The sequence below is a fragment of the Lagenorhynchus albirostris genome, chromosome 19 (genome assembly GCF_949774975.1).
Source record: "Lagenorhynchus albirostris chromosome 19, mLagAlb1.1, whole genome shotgun sequence".
NCBI classification, from domain to species: domain Eukaryota; kingdom Metazoa; phylum Chordata; class Mammalia; order Artiodactyla; family Delphinidae; genus Lagenorhynchus; species Lagenorhynchus albirostris.
In genome coordinates this window covers 1,918,798-1,946,364 of record NC_083113.1, presented here as the reverse complement: position 1 = coordinate 1,946,364, position 27,567 = coordinate 1,918,798, and the positions used below count along the sequence as shown (strand labels likewise).

Below are 27,567 nucleotides of genomic sequence, written 5' to 3'. Positions count from 1 at the left end.
TGGCAAAAGTCATTTCACATGTGTGATTAAGTTAAGGATCTTGAGGTGGACGGATTATCCTGGATTATTTGGATGGGCCCAATGTCATGAGGGTCCTTATGAGAGGCAGGCAGGAGGGTCAGAGTCAGAATAGGAGATGTGAAAACTGAGGCAGGGGTGATACAAGGAAAGTGTCACGAGCAATGTATTTTACATAGCCTCTAAAAACTGGAAGGAGCAAGGAGTATGTTCTCCCTGAAGCCTCCGGAAGGAATGCAGCCCTGTGAACACTTTGATTTTAGCCCTTCGAGGCTGTGTCAGGCTTCTGATCTCCGTAATTGTAAGACAGCAAATTTGTGTTATTTTGAGCCACTGGCATGGCAGCTTGTTACAGCAGCACCAGGAAACTAATATAGGTGCCAGGGAGGCAGTTGTTGAGCTCATTGAGATGAAAGGCAGTGAGTCCGTTTCACACCTTGGGGGTGAATGAAACCCATTAGTGTTACAGCGGACAACAAAAGAGGCCTTCCAGGGAACCCTATGAGTCCTGCGTTTGTGGTCAGCATGTCCATTGAACCTCTTGGGCATGACTGCCACAAGCCTTACACAGAGTGGCCCAAGGGAGAAGGACAATATATTGAAAAAGTCCAAGGGTGATCCAGCTTCAGGCATGGCTAGACCCAGCAGCTCCACTCATCTTCAGGACTCGTCCTCTCTGCTATATCATACTTCTGCTGGCCTCTGATGGCTTCACTCAAAGGCACTGTTTCCATGTAGGGGCTCCCAGGATGGAATTTCTCTTTCCTAAATGTTCCAACAGATGCCCCTTTGGCTCTGATTGGCTGGCTGGGGGGCCCATGTTCATCCCTGATCCAGTCATTTTGGCCAGGAGGAAGCAACGGCCTGCTGGGCCAGCCTGGGTCACATCGTGTGTCCTCCTTGATAGTGGGGTGGCGTCATCATTATAGAAGCCCAAGGACCATGTGAGGACACATAAAGAAAGTCAGACATTGAAGAGCCATGGTCAAGAGGGGCCATAAAGCCAGGCAGAGCTGTTTTCTGAGGTGGAAGAAACTTGGTAAAATTTGCATCAAGATGGGTTTGGGGGAATGAGTCTGGTCCTGGGGCCAGGGGAAGTTCCCCACTCCGTGGTGTAGCAGGAAGGAAGGATGAAGGGGTGGAGGGCGTGGAGGCCGGAAATGGGGTCTTTGTCTCTGAGGAGAAGGTGTGAGGCCAGCTGCTGAGGTGAGCGTGGAGGTGAGGCAGCTACTTCAGGGGAGGGACTGGGTCCGGAACAGTCCTTGGAGGGGGAGTGGATGGGACCTGCAGTGGGGACAGTGGTGCCCTGTGGTCACACACATGGGGATTTGGACACAGGCTTTGAGAGAAGAATGAGGGGCACGATAAGTTATGGGTCCCAGAGATAGACGTGGGCTGTCCTTGCCCCACCTAACCCTGCGCTGCCGTCTCTTCCCAGAACTGCCCACCCAGGGCCCCACCAGCTCTCTCCAGACCACAGCTCAGCAGGAGGAGGACATGGCCACCAGGCTGGTGAAGGCACTGCCTGAGGTGAGTGGGGAGTGTCACCCTTTCCTTCTCTGGTCCCAGCATCCCCTGCAGGCCTCCCACAGGCAGGCCTTTCAGAGTGCTGAGTGTGAAGGGCAGGCCTGCTCTCCTGCGACTGTGGTGTCATTGGAGACCACGACAGGGCAGTGACCAGGAGTCGGGAAATCTGGAGGGAAGAGGGGGGAGGGGCCAAGCGTTCGCAGCCTCGGGCCCAGGCGTCCAGATCAAGGCTGGATCCCAGTTAGAACAAGAGGCTTCATCCTTCAGAAGCGCAGAGCTGGGTGTTTATAACTGAAACAAAGCCTGGGATTTGCTTCAGAATCGTCAGAGCTGGGGTGTAGACGAAGTAGGACTGGCCCTGTCTTGCTGACTGTTGAGGCTTAGAGGGCAGCCAGTGGTGGTGTCTGTGTGGTCTGGTCGGGGCTTGCACCTGGCTTGCGCATAGGAGTGAAGTTATCAGCTCTCGTGTAATGAGTGGCCTGGGGCAGGCTTCAGGCACAACTGTATTCAGGGGCTCCAGCCTCCCCCTTCTCAAGCAGCCTCTGCCCCTTTTGGGCAAAATGCCTCCCAGATCCAGACAGAGGGCGGTGGGAAGCCTCTTCCTCCCGAGTGCTGGTCAGCTCCTCGGAAAGGACTCAGCACGGTGCGGCCCAGGCAGCCACCCCAGCCCCAGGCAACCCCTGTCCCCGTGGGAAGGGGCTGTTCCAGAATGGGGTATGCCCAGGGAGGTGCAAGGCTGGCCCGAGGGGTGGTCTCCGGTGGGAAGTCACGGGGAAAGGGCAGAGGCGGTTTGTTTGTGGCACTCTGTAGTTCCTTGTGAAGTAGGGCTCTTCCTCCAGCCTGGGCCCCAGACTCTGGTTTTGTGAGAGCAGACCCATTGGACTTTTTACAGGCCCCAGTCAGTGTTTCCAAGCAAACCTCCAAAGCTGGGGCATCCCAGCACAGTGAGCTCTGTCGGAATGTCCCCGCCAGCCTCTCTTCTGTCCCCAGCAAGGGCTCCCTGACCCTCCTGCTGAAATACAAGGTGTGTGACATTGCAGGAACCAGTGACCTTCCTGGACGTGGCTGTGGACTTCAGCAGGGAGGAGTGGGGGCTGCTGGACCTGACACAGAGGACCGAGTACCACGACGTGATGCTGGAGACCTTTGGACACCTGGTCTCTGTGGGTAAGGCCCTCCACGCTTCCGGGACTGGGATGCCATGGGGGCTCTGAGTCAGGGCTTACACCCTCTCTGGGCCCTGGACATGCCCTCGAGTCCCCTGCACCGTCCAGGGCCTCTAGCTGACACTGTACATTGGGAGGGGTGGGGCTCGTAAGAACAGAGGCAGCCTCAGGTCCAGTGAAGGACCGATTTGCTGTCCACCCTCAGGGTGAATGAGAACAGGGACTCAGAGCTGGGAGACGCCCGCAGCCCTTGCCCAAGCTCGGTGTGTCACTCTTTGCTGCTTCACTGCTTTCAGTCTCCCTCCCCAGGGTGCATGACTGTGCTTGGAAAACACAGCTTCTGGACATTTAATTATGTCGTACTGTCGACCCGTTTTAGCACTTTCTGTTTACAGTGTCTGTACCTTTGTGTTTCTTTCAGGGTGGGAGACTACTCTGGAAAGCAAACAGTTAACTCCAAACCCCAACACACCCGAGGAAGAGCCAGCCTGCCACCTGAAAGTGGAGGAATTCTCGAGGGATGACACCCAGCCCTCTACCTCAGGAGACATCTTGCAGGCTGGGGCCCCGGAGGTCTTGGACACAGCGTTGAAACCAGTAGTGCTCACTCAGGAAAAAACCCTCCCTCAGAAGCCACCCGGTGAAAGCCCCAAACCCCAGGCAAGCACAGGTCCCGACACAAGCCACATCTCCCTTCAGAAGGCCATTCCTAGAAAACGCTTGCGCAAGCGTGACCCCAGGGTCAAAAAGACGACACACAACCCCTGTGTAAAACTTCATCAGAAGAGTTGCAGCAGGGGAAAGGACCAGGAGAGCGGGAGCTGTGGGAGAACCTTACCCCAGGGCACTCAGCAGATCACGTTTACGCGAATTCACAAAGGGAGCCAGGTGTGCCGATGCAGCGAATGCGGGAAAACCTTCCGGAACCCCAGGTACTTCTCCGTGCATAAAAAGATCCACACGGGAGAGAAGCCCTACGTGTGTCCGGACTGCGGGAAGGCGTTCGTGCAGAGCTCCTCCCTCACGCAGCATCAGAGGGTTCACACTGGGGAGAGACCCTTTGAGTGTCACGAGTGTGGAAGGACTTTCAACGACCGCTCGGCCATCTCCCAGCACCTGCGGACTCACACCGGGGCCAAGCCCTACCCATGTCAGGACTGCGGCAAAGCCTTCCGCCAGAGCTCCCATCTCATCAGGCATCAGAGGACTCACACCGGCGAGCGCCCCTACACCTGTAACAAGTGCGGAAAGGCCTTCACCCAGAGCTCGCACCTGATAGGGCATCAGAAAACGCACAGCGGGGTGAAATGCAAGAAGAAACAGCCTATCTCATAGCCCTCAAGCCAGGTGAAGAGACATCGCCTTTGCAGCCTGATCCTGCAGTGTCACATGAGCGAGCCTGGTTGAGATTCCGGACTGAATGTGGAAAGCCTTGAGTGATGAAGTTCTCAAGACCAAAGGATGACCAGGGAGACCGCCCTGCACCTAAGTCAGTAAGAAAAGCAGTGGGGAGTATCGCTAATGAATACATCAGTTGGAAAAACATTTAATTTTTCGCTCAGTTGATTTGCCATTTTAATTTGTTCGTTGGTTATTAAAAGTGATATTAGTGAAACCTGAAAATGCTTATAATCTGTTTAAAAAGCCAGGTACCAAAAAGTCTGTGCACTGATATTATATTTGTGGTAAGGTATTTATGCATATGGACAAGGATTGAAAGAGAACCTAGATAAATAAACTATATATTTCTGTGGTAGGATCTCTGTGTGTTTTTTCCCACCTATTTGATTAAATGTTTTTTCACTAATGACTTGATTAAAAGAAGCAATGTTAAAACAAAAGGGGTGGGCCCTGGGTAGACCTGGAAGTTGTGCTGGGGTAGATAAGGGGAGTGGGGGCCGAGGCAGGTGAAGGAAATGCTCTGGGAGCATGATCAGCGGGTGGCAGGGCAGGTGGTTGCACGAACCTCCTTCAGATGAATGGACATCTGTCAGGATTATATGAGGAGCCTGGATGATGAGCTGGAGGATGATCAACCAAGGGAATGGTGGATGATGTCACCAGGAGGGCCAGCAATGCCCTCGTCTCATGGCAGGAGCCTCTGTACTCACCACTCTCACTAAAAGAAACCTGAAGGTAATAAATGCTGAGTTAGGAAAGATATAAGACTATATGGATAGCTTAATATCATAAGCTGACTTCTTCAGAGGGTCAGAGAAACTCATCTCTGAGGTGAATGGAAGAGTTTCCACTTTCCTTAGCGTAGGATGAAATGATGCAGGATTTGAATATACATGCGACTTCCCTGGTGGTCCAGTGGTTAAGACTCCACCCTCCCAATGCAGGGGGCCTGGGTTCGATCCTTGGTCAGGGAACGAGATCCCACATGCATGCTGCAACTAAGAGTTCGCATGCCACAACTAAAAGATCCCCCCATGCCACAACGACGATCCTGCGTGCTGCAACTAAGACCTGGCACAGCCAAATAAATAAATAAACTGGTGGTTCCTAATCTTTCCCCAACCGCACGTAATTCACACTTGTACCACCCAGCATTACAGTCATAGATTTGTGGTCAGGGCTCAGGATGTGTCTGAATATCCTGGGTGGAGGGTTGTGAGTGGCAGAATGATGGCCCCCAAAGATGTTCACTGCTAATCCCTGGAACCTGTGAATATGGTACCTCACATGGCCAAAGCAGATGTGATTACATTAGGATTTTGAAACAGGGAGATAATCCTGGATCATCCCAGTGGACCCAGTATCATCACAAGGGTTGTTACAGGAGGGAGACAGGAGGATCTGAGTAAGAAAAGAAGATATGGTGACAGAAGCAGAGATTTGAGTGACGCAGGACCATAAACAAAGGAATGTGAGGGGCCTCTAGAAGCTGGAAAAGGCAGGGAAATGGATTCATTCCCTAGCGCCTTCAGAAGAAATGCAGTACTGGCAACACCTTGATTTTAGCCCAGTGATAGACTTCTGATCTCCAGAGGGTAAAATAATAAATCTGTACTGTTCAAGCCACTGGGTTTGTGGTAATTTGCTTCTGCAGTAATAGCAGGGGGTGTACATGATTTGAAAGTTTCCACCAATGGATACTGTACCCAAAGGGATGGTCTATCCCTCCAGGAAGCACTGGATCTGGGAAAGGGAGAGGGGACAGGCACTGTGCCTAGGGTTGGCAAACCGCAAGGAACTAGGGGCTTGGAATTGTGTGGAATGCTTCTCTGTTCTCACAGAAACATGGAGATTGCATAGGAAACTCCAACAGTCTGGAAGAGTAGGCTGCTCAGACTTTTTGGTGATCCTGGGACTTAGACTTTTGTCTGGTGGAAAAGGGTGCACATGTATCCTCTGGGGCAGAGGCAGCTGAACTTGTAGAAATGGATGAGGATAGTAACTGGGAGGTAACTGGGAGAATGAGTCAGCTGAAAGCTGGAGAAAGTGGAGAAGGGTCCCATTCACAAAGTAAGATGTGGCTTTCCGCTGCCTCAGATTCCTAGATCACAGAACATAGAAACAGCCACCATTATGGTTCCTGTGGAGCTGGAACTTAATGAAAGCCAACCAGCGGATACTTAACCACTGCGCACCAGGGAAGCCCACTGTGGTAAATCTATTAAGTGGAGTTCTCACCTGGTTGCACATTAAAGGACTCATGCCTAAGAAAAACTGTATAATGTAATCAACGTGGGAAGTCTTTCACCTGGTGCTCCCAACTTGTTGACATTACATAATTCGTACTAGAGAGAGACTCCATGAATGTGTATGTGGGAGAGCTTTCAGCAGGAGGTCTTAACTAATTAGGCATCAGAAAACTCACACTGAAGAAAAACTGTTCTGTTGTATTTGATGTGGGAAGTTTTTCAGTCACATCCTTGATTTTAATGTGTATCAAAGAAAGAATAATGCAGGGACTTACCTAGTGGCACAGTGGTTAAGAATCCGCCTGCCAATGCAGGGGACATGGGTTCGAGTGCTGGTCTGGGAAGATCTCACATGCTGCAGAGCAACTAAGCCTGTGCGCCACAAATACCAAGCCTGCTCTCTATAGAGCCCGTGAGCCACAACTACGGAGCCTGAGTGCCAGAAATACTGAAGCCCGCGCACCTAGAGCCCGTGCTCTGCAAGAAGAGAAGCCACCTCAATGAGAAGCCCGCACGCTGCAACGAAGAGTAGCCCCTGCTCACTGCAACTAGAGAGAGCCTGCGTGCAGTAACAAAGACACAATGCAGCCAAAAATAAATAAGTAAATAAATAAATATTTTTTAAAAAGAATAATGGAGAGAAGCCTTATGAATGTAGTTAATATAGGAAGTGTTTCCTTCAGAGGTCTGGCTTTATTTCACATCAAAGAACTCACATTGAAAAGAAAGAAGCCTTAGGAATGTAATCAGTGCAGGAAATGCTTCAGTTGGAGTTCTCACTTTGTTACTCTTCCGAGAACTCACACTGGAGAGGAATCTCATGAATGCCATAGTGTGAAAAGTCTTTCCACCAGAATTGTCACCATATTGGACATCAAAGAATCCATACTGGAGAGAATCTGTATAAATGTAATCAATGTGGGAAATCTTCAGACAGAGCTTTTATCTTATAGTGAATCAGAAAATTCATAAGGGTGAAAAACCATGAGGGACTTCCCTGGTGGTGCAGTGGTTAAGAATCCACCTTCCGACTAGAGCCCGGATGAAAAAAAAAAAAAAAAAAAAAGAATCCACCTTCCAATGCAGGGGACACAGGTTCAGTTCCTGGTTGGGGAATTAAGATCCCACATGCCTTGGGGCAGCTAAGCCTGCACACTGCAACTACTGAGGCTGTGCTCTCTAGAGCTTGAGTGCCACAACTAGAGAGAAGCCTGCTCCCGGCAACAAAGATCTGGTGTGCTGCAACTAAGACCCAACACAGCCAAGTAAATAAATATTTTAAATTTTTTTAAAATAGGGGCTTCCCTGGTGTCACAGTGGTGTAGAATCTGCCTGTCAATGCAGGGGACACAGGTTTGAGCCCTGGTCTGGGAAGATCCCACATGCCACAGAGCAACTAAGCCCGTGCGCCACAACTACTGAGCCTGTGCTCTAGAGCCCATGAGCCGCAACTACTGAAGCCTGTGCTCCACAACAAGAGAAACCACCGCAATGAGAAGCCTGCACACCCCAACGAAGAGTAGCTCCCACTCACTGCAACTAGAGAAAAAGCCCGTGCACAGCAACGAAGACCCAACACAGCCAAAAAGAAATAATAAATAAAATAAATTTTTTTTAAAAACAAAAAACTTGAATGTACTGCGAAAAAGCCTTCAGCAGACCATCTGACTTATGGAACACCAAAGAATTCATAGTGAAGGAAACCTTATGAATGTAATCAGTGCAGAAAGGCTTTCAGATGGTGCTCTCCCCTTGCTGGACATCAGAGAACTCATTCTTGAAGAAAACTGTTAAACAACAGTTTTTAGTGTAATGACATATGGTCAATCTCTGCTCTGCAGCTGCTGCATCTCTAGTGGCAGAGAATATCCCTGCTGTCTTCTCTCTGAGAACAGCCAAAGGCAGGCATTCCTTTCCTTTCATGACACCAAGAGAAAGAAAAGCTGGTTTGGAAAGCTAAAAGCCCACAAAATGGGAAGGAAAGGGATGTGTGAGCAGTGCGTGGGAGTGGCGCCCCCTGGAGTTTTGTGAGGGGCTGCCCAATGGGGCAATGTTTTGTTCCTGGAACTAGGAGCACACCCAAGCCTGCGGGGGTCCAGCTGATCGAAGGTGAGCTAGTCAGCAGTGTTCCATCTGGTCCTGGGTAGGGTGCTGGGCTTCTTCTGCTTGCAATATTCCCTCATCCATGTGAGACAGAGTGGTTCCTGCCAGTGGCACCAACACTCAGCTTTTACACCCCAACTTTGAGGGCTCCCCCAGTAACAATGAGGAAATTGATCTTCCAGAGAAGAGGAGACATGGCTTAGACCAAACCAGGAGTTGAGGGAATCTAGGATTTCCAAGTCAGTCTGGTCTAAAACCGGCAGATATTTGAAAACAGACAAACAAACAAACAAACAAAAAACACAAGCTCTGCAGCAAGATGGCCTTGGTTCAAATCTGGGCTTTGTGTCTTACCAGCTGTGCCTTTCGAGTTAGTTACTTAACCTCTCTGTGCCTCAGCTTTCCTATCTGTTCCAAGGGGAAGATCATATAGAGGCTATCTTATACGGTTGCTAAAAGAACTGAGTCAATACACACGTGTGCTTTACCAGGCTGGTAGTCAGTAAGCCCTTAATCTATTACTGTTGTTATTACTATTATTACTAGCTCCTCTTTCAACACTTGACAATTTATAAGCACTAAATAATAATAGAGAAAACCCAGAAACACCCTGAAAAACAAAGACAATGAGGGAAGACCAGCACTACTAGATAGTAAACTGTATTATGAAGCATCTATAAATTTAAAGTTGTAGTATTGGCACATGAGTAGATAGACATATTCAACAGAAAAGAAAATCCAGAAGTAGACTCAATTACATATGGAAAGTTAGTGTATGATAAAAGGAGCACCTCAAACAGTGAGGAAAAAGTAGACAATTTTGCTAAACTACTTAGTCTACCTGTGGCAAAAGATAAAATGAAATTCATTCCTCACACCTTACACTAGGATGAATTCTGAGTGGATCAAAGATTTAAATGTAAAATATGAAGCTATACAAGTACTAGGAGAAACATGGGTGAATGTCTGCAAAACTTGAGACTATTTCCTACCCATGAATTAAAATCCCGAAGCAATAAAGGAAAATACTGATAAATTTGATGGTGTAAAAATAACCATTTGCATGAAAAAAAAAACAACACCATTAGCAACATAAAAAGATTACAAACTTGGAAAATTGCAATTTTCAAGGTTAATATTGCTAATAAGGAACTTCCAAAGCTAGAGTAAAAACCAACAAAAAAAAATGGCTAAAATATGAACAGTTCGCAGAACAAGAAATGTAACAGTTCTTAAACATATTAAAAGATGCTCATAACTAGAGAAATTCTCACTCATTAGAGACACACAAATTAGAACTGTATTGGAATACGATTTTTTACCTATCAGATTGGCAAAGATTCAAAAGTTTGGTGCCATAGCCAGCTGATGAGACGGTGGAGAACACGTCCTACCATACATTGTTAGCGGGATGCGAAACGTATAACCTCAAAGGACAGGAATTGGGCAAAATTAAAAACACATTTATCCTTGACCCAGTAATCCCATTTCTAGAGATCTATTCCAAATATACACTGCCCAAAATGCAAAATGACGTAGGCACAGGAGTATCCATTGCAGCACTGTTTGTAATAGTCAAACACTCAGTACAGCTTACATGTCATCAGTAGGGGGCTGGTAGAAGGAACTGTGGTCCTGCAACACAATGGTGCCCTAGCAGCTGGCAGAGAGTGATCACCCGCCAAATCATTAGGTATAAGCAACGAAGTACATCAGAGCACTATGTGTGATATGGAATATTTTACCCAAGGAAGAGTGTGGGATACACGTGCAGAATGTATTTGCTTAGATACTTTTTTAAGTGGAAGGATAATCCAAAATTAATATAAATGATTACCAGTGGGAGAGGGCAGGGATAGAGGGAGGGGCAGCCAAAGAGGCTAGGCTTCTCTAAGTGTAATTTTGCTTTTGTAGTTTTCATTTTGGAACCATGAGAGTGCTTTGCATAATTAGAAATTACTTAAGTTTTAAGTGATCTCTAAAAATTGAAAGTGTTCAGTGAAAAGCTTATCACATGAATAATTATTTCCATTAACTTAAAAACACAGCAATTTCACCTTAGAGATAGATCTTAAGGACAAAAAGAACTGCAAATAACTCTTGAACTGTCAGTAATAAGATTGGAGGTAATTTGAAACACAAAGCAACTAAGTAATTCTGCTGATGTAATTGGGAGCCAAGATTTTCAGCTTGAAAAAAAAAATCAAAGCATAAAATAAATAATTAAAGCCCTGTCACACTAAATTTGATATAGAAATATCAGGATAAATCTAAAATGTTTCTCTTATATATATATATATATATATATATATATATCCCAATTTTTAAATGTCCACTGAAGAGGTTTTTAACAATAATTACCATAGTAGCAATGAGAACTACTAGTACCCAGGTTATGGTCTCTAAAACACATTTCCCATTAAACAGAACCAGGGTTCCTCAGCAAAATGGCCAATTCCAAGGCTGGTACTGGAAATTTACAGAATGAGCCTGTAACATCTTCTCAGACAGGAAAGTAAATAAGCTATCAAAGGCTACTGAGGTCATGTCAAAAGGACACAGGAGTCAGACTGAAGGAGCTGATCTTGGCCAAAGTTTGGTTAATTGAAGCATCAAATTGTTCACTGAAATAGGTTAAACCACAGAGAATATGTTTAAAATCCAAGTATATAAAACACACTCACTGGTCACCTTTGAAGGATGCTAACACATTTCAGTTTTTTCAAAGCAAAGGGAAAGAATGAAGCATTTGTCCTCTCTCTCCTGTACATCTTAGGTGGCGCCCGAACAGGGACCTGAAGGTAAGTAATCGCGTGATCGCGGGACCGAAGGGGAATTTGGTCCGCTCAAGAGTAAGCGAAACCTTCGGGATCAGTAGATTAACTGTAATGGGGAATTCCCATTCAGTAGAATTTCAATACATTAGACTCCTGAAACAGTTATTACGGAGTTCAGGAGTAAAAGTGAAACCAGAATCTTTTGATGAATTGTTTGCGCTGGTTCGTAAACATCGTTACTGGTTTCAACCTACTGGTCATAACCAGTTGAATTTAAAAGTTTGGAAACAGGTTATACGAGCCTTAAGAACAGCTCATCAGCATGGATACCCTATATCTGTCCGTGTTTGGTCTCTTTGTAAATTAATTTCCCTTGCCCTGGAACCATTACAATCTAAAACTGAAAATAAAAATGGGGCGCGCCCTCAGCGTCCGAATTCTGCTCCCGATCATTCTGCTGCTTTTCGTACTCTGTTTCGTGAGTCTCCTATAGAGGACCTTCCTCCGCCTCCTCCTCCCCTTGTGTCTGAGACAGGAGAGGATTTTTCAGGTTCCAGTGATGAAGGGGCTTTTTCTGATGATGATAAAGATCGGGAGCAAGCTAGCAAACAAAATGAGATGCCACTTTCTCAACAGAATGAGATTTCTGATATACTTTCAAAGTTAAAAAATTTGATGGTTAAATTGAAAAAAAATAAAAACAATGAGCCATGTCCTACTATTCCTTCGGCTCCTCCTTTAGAATTAACAGCTTATCCTGTTGGAGCCTCTCGTCAGTTTCGCTTTCCTCTAAAACCTGAATCTAATAAACTTTTATTGGAAGAAGAGATGAATAAGGAAAAAAAGCAATATTCTGAGTCATTTTTTGCTTTCCCTATTGTTAGACAAGCTATGCCTGCTAGTGATCAATTTCAGAATGGATATGTAAATGTTGAGTATAACCATCATGATATAAAAATTTAAAAAATGCTAAAAGAAGCCATTAATGCGTATGGGATACATTCTAATAATATTTAAGGGCTTTTGTCTGGATATGCTACAGAAAGCATATTAATTCCTCATGATTGGGAAGCGATTGCCAAAACTGTTCTTAAACCTGGACAATATATACAGTTTAAGACTTGGTAAAAAGAGGAAGCTAAAAACATGGCAAGGACTAATGCGACCCGCAATCCTCCAGGGCCACTTTTAGATAAATTAATAGGAGCAGGCGCATTTAGTAATCTACAAGCTCAAGCTCAATTTGATGATTTACGAATCATTCAAATACGTATGTGTTGTTTACGAACATAGTTACGAATGGAAACCCCTGAAAAAACAGCACAATCTTTTACTAAGTTAATGCAAGGGCCTGGTGAGCCTTACACTGATTTCTTGTCTAGACTGCGTGCAGCCATTCAAAAAGCTGTAGCACAAATAGACGTACAAGATTTATTATTACAATCTTTGGCCTTTGAGAGTGCAAATCCTGAATGCCAGAAGGCATTGCGACCTTTACGGGCTGTAAACGCTCCACTCGAGGAGTATATAAAAGCTTGCCATGATATTGGATCTCCTACTTATCATGCCAATTTACTTGCAACTGCCATAAATAAAGGTTCAACTAGAGCATAACTGGCAAATTGCCTGTGCTCATTATATAGGCAAAATACATAATCTCTATCCTTCTGATAAACGTTTACAACTTTTGAAAAAGACTAATTAAATTTTGACAAAAATAGTTCAATCAAATCCTGTTATAGGACCAACATTTTTTACTGATGCCAATAAAATGGGAAGAACAGGATATGCTAACAATCATGATCAAAATGTGTTACAATCTCCATATGTTTCAGTTCAAAAAACAGAACTATTTGCTGTAATACTATTGTTACAAGATTATCCAATTGCTCTTAATTACAGACTCTCAGCATGTGGAATTTACAGTTAAAAATATTGAGACCGCTTTTATCCCAAATGATGGATCAGAACTGCACTCTTTATTTTTGCAAATACAACATATAATTAGACTACATACTGCACCACTTTATATTACTCATATTCGTGCTCATACTCATTTACCCGGCCCATTGGTAGATGGAAATGATTTTATTGATACTTTAGTGGGTACCGTACAGTTAGCTACAGCAGAACATCACAGATATCATACTAATGCCAGAGGATTAAAAAATAAATTTAATCTTACATGGAAACAAGCAAAAACTATTCTCTGTACATGCCCGCAATGTGCTGCCATTAATCAACCTTGTTTGAATATTGAAGTTAACCCTAAAGGCTTATCTGCTAATGCTATCTGGCAAATGGATGTAACTCAATATCCTGGTTTTGAAAAGTTAAAATATATTCATCATTCTGTAGATACCTACTCTCATTTTTCATGGGCAACTCCATTATCTTCTTAAAAAGCTGATGCTGTAATAACTCATTTATTAAAAGCTTTTGCTGTTATGGGAATTCCCGACAACATAAAAACCGATAATGCTTCTGCATATCACTCTCAAAAATGTCAGACTTTTTTTTTACAACACATAATATACAACATATTACAGGTATCCCAAAACACAGTACGGGACAAGCGGTTATTGAACGACAAAACCGCACTTTGAAAAAAATACTTATAAAACAAAAAGGGGAAGATGAGGTACAAAGTCCTAGGAAAAGAATACATATTGCTTTATTTACTCTTAATTTTTTGAATCATGGAGAAGATGATTTTAGTGCAGCTGACAGACATTGGACAAAAATAAGTCCAATGAACACAAGAACTTAGACAGCCTGTTTTTATATTAGATGAAAATACTAACACTTGGAAACCTGCCGAGGTTCTTCGTTGGGGCCGGGGATATGCTTTTGTTTCTGCAGGAGCTGAATCTTATTGGGTGCCGGCTAAAAAGATAAAGCTTCGGGATGGCAACTAAGCGTAGCTTTGATGTGACGGGAATGAAGAGGGGATTTGTGGAGATGGATTTGAGCAAGAGAGTATTCCGTGTGCCATTGGATCAAACAAAGAGGGCGTCTCCATTGACCTGGGGGAAAATGAAAAAGTTTGCAGGCACTGCTAAAAATCTTGTCATTTCACAGGGTAAACCCCTCACTAGCACCAATCTTTTTGTGGCTATGTTGGCAGTGTTGTCTGCACAGATAATAAGCATATAAGCCAATGAGATAAATTGTACTAACCATACTTATTGGACTTATATTCCTAACCCTCCTCTTAATATGGGTGTTACCTGGTGGGATGCCCCAATTCTTGTATATGTAAATGAGTCTGGATGGTTGCCTGGTCCTTTTGATGATAGAGGCCCTTTAAAGCCGGAAGAAGAAGGAAGGATAATAGAAAATTACACGGTGGGTGTTAATGGACCTCCTATTTGTATGGGAAAGGGAGATCATTGCCTTAAAATGAATTATCAGGCATGGTTAAATGTTGTCAAAAATGAAAACAGATATCATGGGTTATATCTTTTGAGTGCTTATAGTTTTAAAAGTTCTAATTCCACTCTTAATGAGAATGTTTCTGCACCTTTCTTGCCTCCATGCCAGGTGCCTCTTGTGGATCGATTATCGGATTGGGTCCATTGGACTCGATGCCGAGGAGAAATGGCTCGAGTTCTTGTTAATACTTCTTGGGGAAGCGTCATTGATTGGAGCCCTTTTGGCTCTGCCCGAGGAAAAAGGGGTCTGAAGAATTTACACTAACATAGAGAGGATAATACTATTTATAGCAATACTATTAATGATACCATAGTATGACATGCAGGAGGGTTTTCTCCTCCTGGTCCTCATTTAAATGGATATCCTATCCAAAATGATTTATGGAAGCTTATGACAGCTTTAAAAAAGATTAATGCCTGGGTAGGACATATGGTTAACAAATCTGAAAATCATAGTTTGACTTTCCATAAAAATGTTACTTGGTATACTCGTAGTTGTGTAAAATTACCTTATATATTGTTAAAGGAACCAGCTGTATGGAATGAGACTCAAGGTATTATAATGTGTAAAAATTGCTCTCTGTATACCTGCATTAACTCTAGTATATCTTTTAACATATCTACTGAAAGTTTGTATATCTTACGAGCTCGGACAGGTCTTTGGCTTCCTGTCAATCTTGGAAGGGAATGGCAAGAATCTCTTCCTATGGCTGTTTTGCAATATTTAGCTGATGCATTAAAAAGAAGTAAAAGATTTGTAGAAATGTTGATTGCAGCTGTCATGGGTATTATAGCTGGAGTTGCTTTAGAACAATCTATTCAGACCGTTGATTATATAACTGATTGGCATAAAAACTCTGAAATGCTTTGGTCCTCTCAACGACAAACTGATTCGGAAATACATTCGGAAATAGCATATTTACAACAAGCTGTGGTTATGTTGGGGGACCAACTTGTAAATTTACAAAGACAGATGAAGCTACGTTGTGACTGGAATCAAAGTGCCTTTTGTGTCACTTCGGTTCCATATAATCAGTCTACATTCCCCTGGGCAAAAATAAAAAAGCATTTATTACATCACAAAAATTTGACAGAAGAAATTGTGAATTTACAAGGGAAAATTCAACAAACTTTTCAGAAGAGATTACAACGACTTAATTCACAAGAAGTATGGACTGGAATTATTCAAGGACTTAATAATCTAAATCCCATGTCTAAATTACATGCTTTATTTGGTTCTACTGCAGGATTGCTAACGCTCATTATAATAATAATCATATGTTTAATTGTAGTCCGACGACGAGTGAAAGCTGCCAGCCATGCAACATCGCAACAAGCTGCCATGTCCTCCTTGATGCTGCACAAGCTGCAAAACAAAAAGGGGGAAATGTAGTAAAATAACTGAGGACATAAAAAGGAGACGTGACCCATGAGCCCCCCGCGCCCCAGCAAACTGGGGGCTGGCGAATAAGCCAGAACTGCAAGCAGTCCTGATTGCTTTGAGCACCGCCCCCCCCCCCGGCAAACCGGGGGCATGCGAATAAGCCAGAACTGTAAACAGTCTTGAATGCTTTGAGCCCCACCCCCACCCCGGCAAACCGGGGGCCTGCGAATAAGCATTGAGTGCTTCGGGCACTGATCCATGCGATGTCCTCGGTATAATCAGAATGGTGGGAACGCAAGGAAATGTCCTTGTGCTGCTTTTGCGCTCAAGGACAAAGCACGGCATGTTTTCAGGAAAGCCCATTATTGCTTGTATAATCAATAGAACCATATGTTGCTGCTTTGGTATTTCTGGAATGTTAAAAAAATAAGTCTTAAAATGTAAACATAGATAATGCTTTAATAAAAGCTACCACAACAAGACAGACGGCGCTGTTTTGCCTGAGCGAGCGGCAGCCCTCTACTGCTGTGCTTCGGCACAATTCATCTCGTGTGATGAGCTTGCTTTCGGCCCTGTCATAAGATAAACTACAACATTAGGGAAACCAAAAAAGTTGGTAAGGGAAAATGTTTCCTTATGGAAGAATTCCAGCAAGTAGACACAGAAAAAATGATATAATTAGAAAACCACTATTTTGTAACTCCTAATGAAATAATGGGTGTAAGGCAATGATCATCAACGACTGCTAGAACCCATTCTGTGAAAAATGTTGGAGAACTTTGTAATAGACGGATCAGGCTGTCAACACCTGAATGATCGAAATAAACATCAAAGAAGCGTGCCAGATATCATGTGCCTTCTGATATGATGCAAAAGGAAACGTGCAACTCCTATGAAAGACTGTCAAATATACATACAAATTTGAATCTAATTAAGCCTCTAGATCCAACTACCAGTTTACAGGAAAAACAAGGGAAAGAGAAATGACACCATAAGGATACCATTACCAAAATCCAAAATGTAGGAAAAATTTACCTGGTTTCAACAAATAAATGGAAATGAAAAAGCATTTGTGGAGGAAATCCATAAACTACAAGACTTAAGCACACATTAACCAAATGCAAGGCGTGAACCTTTTTCAGATCTCAATTTGAATAAACAAAAAATTTTTAAGACGACACAATTTGGGGTAAACACTGGACATTTGACATTAAGGAATTATTGCTAATATTTTTAGGTGTGTTAATGATTTTGTAGTTATCTATTTAAACTCATTTTTTCCCATGATATCTTTTTCTTTTCAATCGCTCAGACATCCCAGGAAGTTGTGCCATCATTAGCCCTTTTTTTTTTAACATTTTATTTATTTATTAAAAAAAATTTTTGGAGTATAGTTGATTTACAATGTTGTGTTAGTTTCAGGTGTACTATTTTTTTTCTGATAGATATTGGTAACCTTATGTACTGATTATTAACAGCTTTATTGAGACATCATTCACATAAAATTCACCCACTTAAACTGTACAATTCACCCACTTAAACTGTATAATTCAATGGTTTTTAATATACTCAAGAGTTTTATAATGTTAGAACATTTTCATCACCCCCAAAAGACACAGATATCCATTTAGCAGTCACTCACATCGCCTCTAAAACTCCTCCAGCTCTAGGTAACCACTAATTTACTTTCTCTATGGATTTGTCTATTCTGGAAAAAATCATTATATTTTAGAGATATGTTCTTAGGCATTTATGCGTGAGATGATGTGTCTGGGATTTGCCGCAAAATCATCCAGCGGTGGCTGAGAGCAGGTAGGGATAGATTAAATTTAAAAAGCAGAATGCTGACAGTAAATGCAGCTGAGTACTGCACAGAGGAAGCATGGGGTTTCATCATACTATTCTCTTTACTCTTGTATGTTTGTAATTTTCTGTAATAAAAACAAACAAGGTCGTCTATTTTACCATAATGAAAAGCCCCAAGGTGGGCATAGGCAATATTGATTCAGTGACTCCGGGAGGATCCCATTACTTATTCTGTTTCTTTCCATCTTTCTGCTCTGCCATTCTCAGCATGTTGACTTTGCCTCTTGGGCTGGTTTCCTCATGGTGCTGGCATGGCGGTACTTTTCTATACATTACATGCAGACAACACTGTCCAGAGGCAATATAAGGGGACACACTAGTGTCTTATGTCCATTTTTAAGAAAGAGGGAAACTGCCCCAGAAGCCCCCAGCAGACTTGTCATTTCTCCTTGGCCAGAATGCCCTTGACTAATTCAATCACAGGGCAAGAGGTATGAGACCACTCCATCAAGAGTCTCCTTTGGGAAGTTAGGTTCCAGACATTCTGGAAGAATATACAAATTGCAGAGTCACATGAGCAAGTATGAAGTGTGCAAATAAGAAGCAACGGCCTTAGGTAAAGCAACCAAGAAGGTCAACTCCAGGAGAGTCAAGGCAAGGAAGACTGGTCACAGGAGCAACCCAGACACAAGAGCACAATCCAGGAGCTTAACGATGCCTGAGGTTCAAGTAGAGCCAGAGTGGTTCCCACCAGAAGGCAGGCCTGGGAAGGTTTCCTGTGGTCTCTCCCTCCTTGAAAAGCCAGGGCAGGTTACCAGGTCTGTGGGTCTTAGCCCCACAAACAATGGCCAGACCACATATAACAGAACTCTTTGACCCACAATCTCTATTTTTTGCCCCTGTCCCACTTACGACCCACCAGAGAAAGCCAGATAAGTTTCCCCGAGCAATCACATAGGATGACCCACTACTAGTTAGCCGGCCTCCAACTTCCATACTCCACACTCAGGACACACCTGAGGCCATTTCTGTTTGTTGCTGTCAAGCTTTCCCTCTCCTGTGCCGGCCTTTGAGCCTTTGCCAAACGCAAAGACTGTGGTGGACTCCCCTGCTCTAGCGGGCTCTGAAAAAACGTCTTCTGTGGTCCTCATCAGGTGGTCTCCCTTTACTTCCACGGCAGGTCTGGCCGTTGCAAAGGCCCACGAGGAAAGCACGAAGCCGTGCACGGTTCAGACACGAACGTCGCGCCCTCGACCTGGGTCGCAGACGCCCATGAGGAGAATCAGAGTCGTCCATTAATTCGGGGCCGAGGGGCAGAGCTAAAGGGAGCAACATTCTCAGCCACAACCCGAGCTGTCGTAAGAGATAAAAAGTTGGGTCGCCGACGCCCAGACACCAAAGGCCTCGACGCTGCCGCTGCCGCTGCCGCCGCCGCCCGGAGCAACGGCCGCAGCAACAGCTGGAAAAACCGCCACTGAAGCGAGAAAAACGGCCGCCAGCCCGCGGCCTTCTGGGACTTGTAGTTCGTTGCGCCGAGCGCGCACTTCCGCCACCCACCGGAAGTGCCGCCATTACCCGCGAGCGCAGGTGAGCCTGGCCCGGGAACCCGCGTGGGGGGTCAGCTGTACCCGCGAGGCCACCCCAGCCCCAGAACGTGGACACGTTTTCTTCCACTGGTACGTGGACTTTTAATTTAACTTGAAGAGAAAGCGTATGTTGTCCAGATGAACAAAGAATTAGGGGCAGTCCTGGCAGAGCAAATGGCATCGGGCAAACTCCGGACCAGGGTGTTGGCCTGTGTTGGTTGTGTTTGATGATGCCCCAAGTTAAGGGCTCGGTGTGAGAGGGGATCGGTGTGAGAGGGGGCTGTATAGCGGTGTGGAGAGCAGGGACACAAATTCCGTTGTGCGTGAGGGCTGGGGTTTGGATTACAGAGCCTCAGTAAGTAGAAGCATCAGGCGGTGGATAACTCAGTGCAAGGGATAGTGCCAAGGGAGTAGAAAGAATGAGGAGGACTCTCACTTTCCATGTCTAGTGAGGAGCCAGGATGGAGGCCGCAGTGCAAGAGATGAGGAACCGTGGTCACTCTCAGCTGTGTTGAGTCCAGGAGTCTTGTCAATGATAGAGTTAATCCATAGTTGATCTAAGAAAGAAACGGAACTTAAAAAAAAATTATTTGTTTTATTTATTTTTGGCTGCACTGGGTCTTCGTTGCTGTGCACGGGCTTGCTCTAGTTGCAGCGAGCGGGGGCCACTCTTCGTTGTGGTGTGTGGGCTTCTCACTGGGATGGCTTTTCTTGTTGCAGAGCACAGGCTCTAGGTGCATGCTTCAGTAGTTGTGGCACGCAGTCTCAGTAGTTGTGGTTCGCAGGCTCTAGAGCGCAGGTTCGGTAGTTGTGGAGCACACATGGGCTTAGTTGCTCCACAGCATGTGGGATCTTCCCGGACCAGGGCTCGAACCGGTGTCTGCTGCATTGGCAGGCGGATTCTTAACCACTGTGCCACCAGGTAAACCGAGAAATGGAACATTTTATTCAAGTGAACCTGAGGATTATAACTCAAGAAATAGTCTTTCAGAAAGCTCTGAGGACTGTTCCACCCTAGAGATCAAAGCACAGTTATATACCTTTTTGAGACAAAGGGTCATATATCAAATGATGAGTTGACAGTTTATGTAATCCAGAGCTGCAGTACAAAGCCAGTAGTGGGTCACTGTGACCCCTTACAAAGAAGGAACTTTGTCTCCTAAGGAGATAGGGTTGATGCAGATACAGGATACACACTAAATGGGAGGGAAGAGACCCAAACAAGCAGAGAAAAAGTTTATGTTTAAATTTTTCTTGTCTTGCCATAAAATATGAATTTTATTTCATCAAGTCTTTAGAGACATGGCTGGATGTGGAGGAGGGAATGGCAGTGACAGGGAACTTGGGAGGGAGGTCTAGGCTGGACATAAAGCCTGGGGCAGCCCTTGAAACCTCACCCCCTCACAGGCAGGGAAAGAGGAAACTAGAAAAGGAAGGAGAAAGAGAGGCCTCTAGAAAGAGGGACCCCTGCCAGACCAGCCCCCTCCTGGGTCCAGCATGAGGAAAAGAAGGGGAGTTTTATGTCCAGCTATAACCAATATAATTAAATCTGCTGTGCCCCTACTGTGTGTCAGCACAATGTTAAGCAATTGTAAATGCAGCTCACATAATCATCACAGCAGCACCACAAGGCAGGTGCTCTTCTCCCGGATGTCTACAGATGAGGCTCAGAGAGGTTAAGGAGGCCTGTTCAGAGTCCTACAGAGGCACGTGGTGGAACTAGGACTTCGAAAGCAGGCAGTCTGGCTGCGGAGGGGAGGTGTTCCCAGCCCTCACCCTAGGGTGTCTCCAGACTAGGAAGAAGAGGATCAGAGGGTGGAAATGGACACGGGTAGTAGGAGATTGCCCGTGGCTGGATGGGAATGTCAGAACAAGGTAGCATCATATAGAGTCTTCAGCAGCCTTCTTAGGTGTGGTGAACATCTGTGTGTGTGCATGGCGTGGGTGTGCTTTTGGTACAGGCAGGGTGAGAGGGAGTCAAACATAGGGAAGGGTTTGGGGCAAGATTCGGGAGGATTTTTGCCTGGCTGTCTCAGTGGGACTGTCACGTGACTACAGCCAAGATACTAGATGGGCAGAGTATGGGAAGCAACGACAGTGTTAAGCAAAGCAGGGGATAATAGGTGTGGCCCACGGGCAGTTGGGCAGCACCCAGCAGCTCCAGAAGGATGATACCCACCTCTCAGAGTGCCCTTAGCTGTCCTCCTGGTGATTTTCATATCCTCCTTGTCCCCATACCCCACCTCCGTTTTTAGAAACCAGCTGATGTTTCATTGGGATATTTTTTAATTGTACGATTAATTGTTTTGACACTGCCTCCACTTCTCCCTATTTAGTATCTTGAAATAAGAGGAAATACTGGTCCCTCCTTTATGTGAGTGTTGAAGGACTGCTGTGTATCTTTGGGCTCATGGTTCAGACACCGCAGCACGTGCCTCAAGGCATTTACCTTGAGCCTGGGGTAGCCCAGGCCCGGACCCAGGCAGACTGGCCCTCTCCACAACTGGAAAACTGGCTCGGCCACCTCAGCTGACCTCAGAGCCTTGAACAGGGAGAACACATGATCAGAGCTCCGCCTCTCTGCCCCTCACTCCCCAAGGGATGGTCCTCAGCTGGCATTGGCCACCCTCTCCTTTGGGGATGGGAATGGACTCAGGAGTGTGGAGATACTTAGGTGGGGCTGAATCCCTAATTGTTCCCCCAACCCCAGCCCTGCCTTCTGAGGACCTCTGCCCTCTTCAGGACAGCTTCTCCAGGTATGAGGAGGAAATGGAGGCATATCCTCAGCAGATCCTGTCTCAGGTGAGTTGGGGACCTTCTCTTTCATTGCCTTAGTCTCCTTGGCTGTAAAATGTGTCCAAGGATAACACCCAACTCCTCAGGCCAGCACACACGAGAGTTCTGTAATGCTGCCCTATGCCTTGGGGTGAAGTCTACAGGCTCCCTGCGTGAACAAGCCAGGAACTCCACAAACCTGGTTCCCTGGGCCAGGTCTCTGCCTCAGACTTTTTATTTGTGGTTTTTGCTCAGTGGGCCCTTGAGGGCAGGCAGAGCTGAGCCTCCATAAACATGCAGGCACTCTGGGCCCATTGATCCTCACTGAGACCACTCAGGAGGGCAGCTGAGAGTGTCCCCATAAAGAGCCACAGTCACCCTTAGATGGCTCACGGTGCAGCACATGGCGGGTGGGTGCGGGTCCCTGACCTCCTTCAGGGTCCCAGCATCATACACTTGCCTGTGCTTCCTGGGTGCCAGGGGTCAGTTGCACTCATGTCCTGTGAGACTCCCCGGTGCAGGAGGCTGTCTTCATAGTCGCATCAGGGCAGCTCATGCCGAGAAGTTCAGGGACACGTCCAGGTGTCCAGCTAGCAAGTCATGAAGCAGAGAGGCCAACTTGGTCTACTTGGGCTGCTGTAACACAATACCACCCGCTGGGTGGCTTGGACAACAGCCATTTGTTTTCTCACAGTTCTGGAGGCTGGAAGTCCAAGATCAGTGTGCTAGCAGGGTTGGTTTCTGATGAGGACTCTTTCTGGCTTTCAGATGGTGCCTTCTCTATGTCTCCACATAGTAGGGAGAGAAAGAGGCCTCTGGTTTCTCCTCCTCCCCTTGTAAGGACACCAGTCCCATCACATTAGAGCCCTGCCCTATGACCTCCATTAGCATTAATTCCGTAAAGGCCCTGTCTCCAGATAAGTCACATTGTGGGGTAGGACTTCAACATGCGGATTCATGGGGAAACAATTCAGCTCATGGCATTGGCCTTCTAAAAACACACCACAGCCCTGATTTGTCCCATGGGCCACTGTGTGCTGACCCCTGATCTAGAGCATCCTCTTTGACTGGCTTCCAATCTGTGATTTTGTAGAGAGGCTGGGGACGGGGATCTCCAAGAGGGGTCCCCGTTGTTTCCCAAAACAGAAAATCGGGATCACTGGTGTGACCAGTGGTAGATGAGATACCCAGGCAGAAATGAAAAGGCCATGGGCCTGAGGCTGGGTCTGATCTGAGCAAGGGGTTCTCCCTCCCCTGTACGGTCCTGTCCCCCCAACCTCCTCGTCGAGAAAGCAGGGTCCCATGGTAACACCAGTGATGTTTCAGCCACCTGTGAGCTTCAAGGACGTGGCTGTGACCTTCACATGGGAGGAGTGGGGACAGCTGGACCTGGCCCAGAGGATGCTGTACCGTGAGGTGACTCTGGAGACCTGCAGTCACCTGGTCTCCCTGGGTAAGGCAGGTACTGCCCATCGCAGGACCCAGAGTGCGGCTCAACTCAAGGGTGTGCCCAGGCTGGGCCAAAACGTGCTGGAAGTGGGTCCCTTTGAGATTTGGGTCCTGGTATTGCCGCTTACTCCATCTCCAGAGCAGATCTGTGGCTTGTCGTTCAGGGAGTGGGAAATCTCCTCGGGAGGATGCGGGGGCCCTCCTAGTCCATACACGTCTGACCCCAGGGGCGAGGGCTGGGCCTGTCACCAAGCAGAAGACCAAGCGCTCTGTTTTTCCTCCGTTGACCAGGGCTTCTGCTTTCAAAACCGGATGTGATCGCCCAACTGGAGCAAGGGGAGGACCCATGGAGGGTGGAGCCGGGACCTCCCCGAGGTGAGAACAGGCCAGCGGCCCAATGGTTAAGGTCCAAGGAGCAGGGAGGCCATTTTGGGGGAGTTTGCTCAGGTGTTCTCTGCTGCCTCCTCATGTCCAACAAGGCAGCTATGTTCTCATCCACATCAGCCTGTCTCTGTGCCCAGCCCACCCACAGAGAACACTTGTTGCTGTGGTCAGGACATGTCTCACACATGGGTTCATTTCTGTCCCCGTCTTCCTCTGGTCTTCACCCCTCTGCTGCCGCATCTCATTCCCATGTCCTCATGCCCCCTCTTTTCCTCCATCCTCTCATCCTGACTTCTACCCAGGGTGGAAGCTCCTCAGCCCTCCCCTTCAGGCTGGTCTTTGCTCTGCCATTTGGGTGATCGGCAGTCCTCCATGTTGGACGTTCCCATGTCTTCAAGATGATTCCAAAGTGTGGTAAAAACTTGTGCATCCAAGCCTTCCAGAAGGATTCCTACTAAATCTTCCTGGACCTCCTTTCCCACCTCCCCTCATCCCATAGGCCCACCTCCTACCCTGTGTGTCAGCCTAATTGGAATTATCTTTTTTTTTCTTTTTTTCTTTTAGAGCTGTATCAAAACACAGTTTACGTACCATACAGTTCACCCATTTAAAGTATGCAAAGCCTCTTAGTATATTTGCAGTATGTGTATCCATCACCACAATCTATTTTAGAACATGTTCATCATACTGACTAATTGGGCTGCTTCTGATCTTTTGTTGTTTTGTTTTAATTCATAGACTTTATTTTCTTATTTATTTATTTATTTAGCTGTGCTGGGTCTTAGTGCGGCATGTAGGATCTTTAGTCACGGCATGAGAACTCTTAGTTGTGGCATATGGGATCTAGTTCCCTGACCAGGGATCAAACCCCGGCCCCCTGCATTGGGAGCACGGAGTCTTAGCCACTGGACCACCAGGAAAGTCCCCATTGATAGACTTTATTTTTTAGAGCAGTTTCATGCTTACAGAAGGTACAGAGTTCCGTATACCACCCCACCCCACACAGTTTCCCCTATTATTAATGTCTCGCATTCTTTGGCACATTTGTTACAGTCGATGAACTTATATTGATAAATTATTATCAACAGAGATCAACAGTTTACATTAGGTTCACTGTGGTGTTGTACGTTCTGTGGGTTTGGACAAATACATAATGTTATATATGCACCACTATAGTATAGTACAGAGTAGCTCCACTGCCCTAAAGATCCTCTGTGCTCCACCTATTCACCCTCCCTCCACCCTAACACCTGGTAACCACTGATTATTTTACTGTCTCTGTAGTTTTACCTTTTTCAGAATATCCTATAGTTGGAATCATGCAGTACGTGTTCTTTGCTGAGTGGCTTCTTTCATTTAGCAATAAGCAACATGTTTGTCCTTTATACCACCTTGCCCTAGCCTGGAGGCATTTAATTTATCTCATGTGTTCCTGTGCCTTTTTACCCTGTTACTCTCTTGCCTGCAGCTTCTGTTATTTCTTACTTCTGAACTCTTACCTACTTTTACTTACCCTTGGTTCTCAAATGACATCATTCTGAATTTAGTTTACCAGCAGTGTCTTTCTTCTCTTCTGTCATAGACGTTACTTTCTTGCTGACCCACACAATCTGTCTTCCTCATTTCAAGATCTTGGTGCAGATGCTACTGTAGAATTTTAACCTCCTTTGCCCAGTTTCCAACAGCCAGGCACATCTTGGACATATCTTAGCCACTCAAAGATTTCTGTCCTTTCCTCCTCCAAATACCCTTTCACTCCCCTTCATGGGGCTGTTGTTTCATTTGAAAAGTTCTCATCATCAGAGATTCCAAGTCAACACCCCAAAGGAACACAGCAGTGTCTTGGGAAGGAGAACAGTGCTGGTCGTGGGAGAGGTTGGGCATAGATAAGGACCTTCCCCATGAGGGAAAGAAGGTCTTTGTTGGGCAGAAGGGAAACGTCCTCTTGGAAGTCAAAGGATAGCCAGAGAGTGTAGGTCATACGTTGCCAAATGGAGGATACTTATCTCCTTGGCAGGCATAGGGAGAGAAGCATGAGACCCTGGGCAAAGGCCTTGATATTACTGGGTGTGGGTGGCTACCAGACTGAAAAGGACAGTATGTGGACAAAGTGACAAGTAAAAAGGGAATCCTGGAGGATGCAGGCAAGGATCCTGAGCTGGGAGCCTGTGGCACTCTTTGTTAAAGGCCCAGTATCTTCAACAGGCCGAGGAATCCCCTTTAGAACCATAATAAGGGTGACGACATCAACAGTACCATGTATAGCAGTGCACCGTGTGCCAGACACTGTGTGAGGCTCACATGCTGATTCGTTTATGCCTCGAAGTAACCCTTGTTAGCTAAGCATTCGTATTCCTGGCTTACTGCCAAGGAAATCGAGCCTCAGAAGTTGCCAGCTGGTGGAGTCCACTTGTGGCCCAGTCTGGCCAAGCACCCTGCTTCAGGGGCCATAGCACTTTTCTGGGGAGTCTGTGACATCAATTCTGGAGTGGTTAAAGGGACTTTTATTTCTCTGTGGGCAGCCTGAAGTGATGGTAGAAATGGTGCATTAAGAATATTAAATTAGGGCTTCCCTGGTGGCGCAGTGGTTGAGAGTCCGCCTGCCGATGCAGGGGACACGGGTTCGTGCCCCGGTCAGGGAAGATCCCACATGCCGCGGAGCGGCTAGGCCCGTGAGCTGTGGCTGCTGAGCCTGCACGTCCAGAGCCTGTGCTGCGCAACGGGAGAGGCCACAGTGGTGAGAGGCCCACATACTGCAAAAAAAAAAAAAAAAAAAGAATATTAAATTAGTGTTGGTATTTGGGATCTCGTTTCAAGATCCAGCACCAGGAAATGGATAGACTAAGATTGTGGATCATAAGGTTGAGGCACATGTTAAGATCCTGTTTCCTGTGACTGCTATTACAGATTACCAACTTGGTGGCTTAGAACAACACAAATTGATTCTCCCACAGTTCTGGAGGCTACAAGTCCAAAATCAGTATCATTGAGTTAAAATCAAGGTGCAGCAGGGCCATGCTCCCTCCAGAGGCTCCAGTAGGGAATCCATTCCTTGTCTCTTCCAGGCTCTGGTGGCTGTGGGATTCCTTGGTCTGTGCCCACATCACTTTAGTCTTTAAGGCCAACACCTTCAGATCTCTTTGCTCTGTGTTCAGAATGCTTTCTGTGTGTATCAAATCTGCCTCTACCTCCCTCATATAAGGACACTTGTGATAACATTTGGGGCCCATCCAGATAATCTCCCCATCTCAAATCCTTAACACATCTGTAAAGATCCTTTTTCCAAATAAGGTATCATGTTGACAGGTCCCAGCAAAGAGAATGTAGGTATCTGTTGTGGTGATTGAGGGCTTTATACCTTCAGACCCAAATTTTTTGTGTGAATTTCTCCTTTAAGCTTCACCCTTCCCTGCTTATTTTATTCCTCTGCTCCCTCTTTGGGGACCAGTCCTCCTGAGTCATCTCTTCATTACCTTTGCTTGCTTTTTTGTATTTTACCACTGATTTC

The 27,567-nt window shown here is 45.9% G+C and overlaps 1 protein-coding gene across 2 annotated transcripts in view; it reads left to right on the top strand.

Annotated features, from left to right (window-relative positions):
- The window catches only part of LOC132509643 (neurotrophin receptor-interacting factor homolog), a 67,121-nt gene that overhangs the window by 17,969 nt on the left and 21,585 nt on the right, over positions 1 to 27,567 (top strand). The window contains exons 6-8 of one of the 2 annotated variants that reach the window (XM_060130902.1): positions 1,457 to 1,548; positions 2,586 to 2,712; positions 3,133 to 3,981. In XM_060130902.1, the coding sequence (XP_059986885.1) occupies positions 1,457 to 1,548; positions 2,586 to 2,712; positions 3,133 to 3,981 (1,068 nt within the window). Of the gene's footprint in view, positions 1 to 1,456; positions 1,549 to 2,585; positions 2,713 to 3,132; positions 4,463 to 27,567 lie in introns of those variants that run through there. The other variant, XM_060130903.1, reaches the window with a different exon arrangement.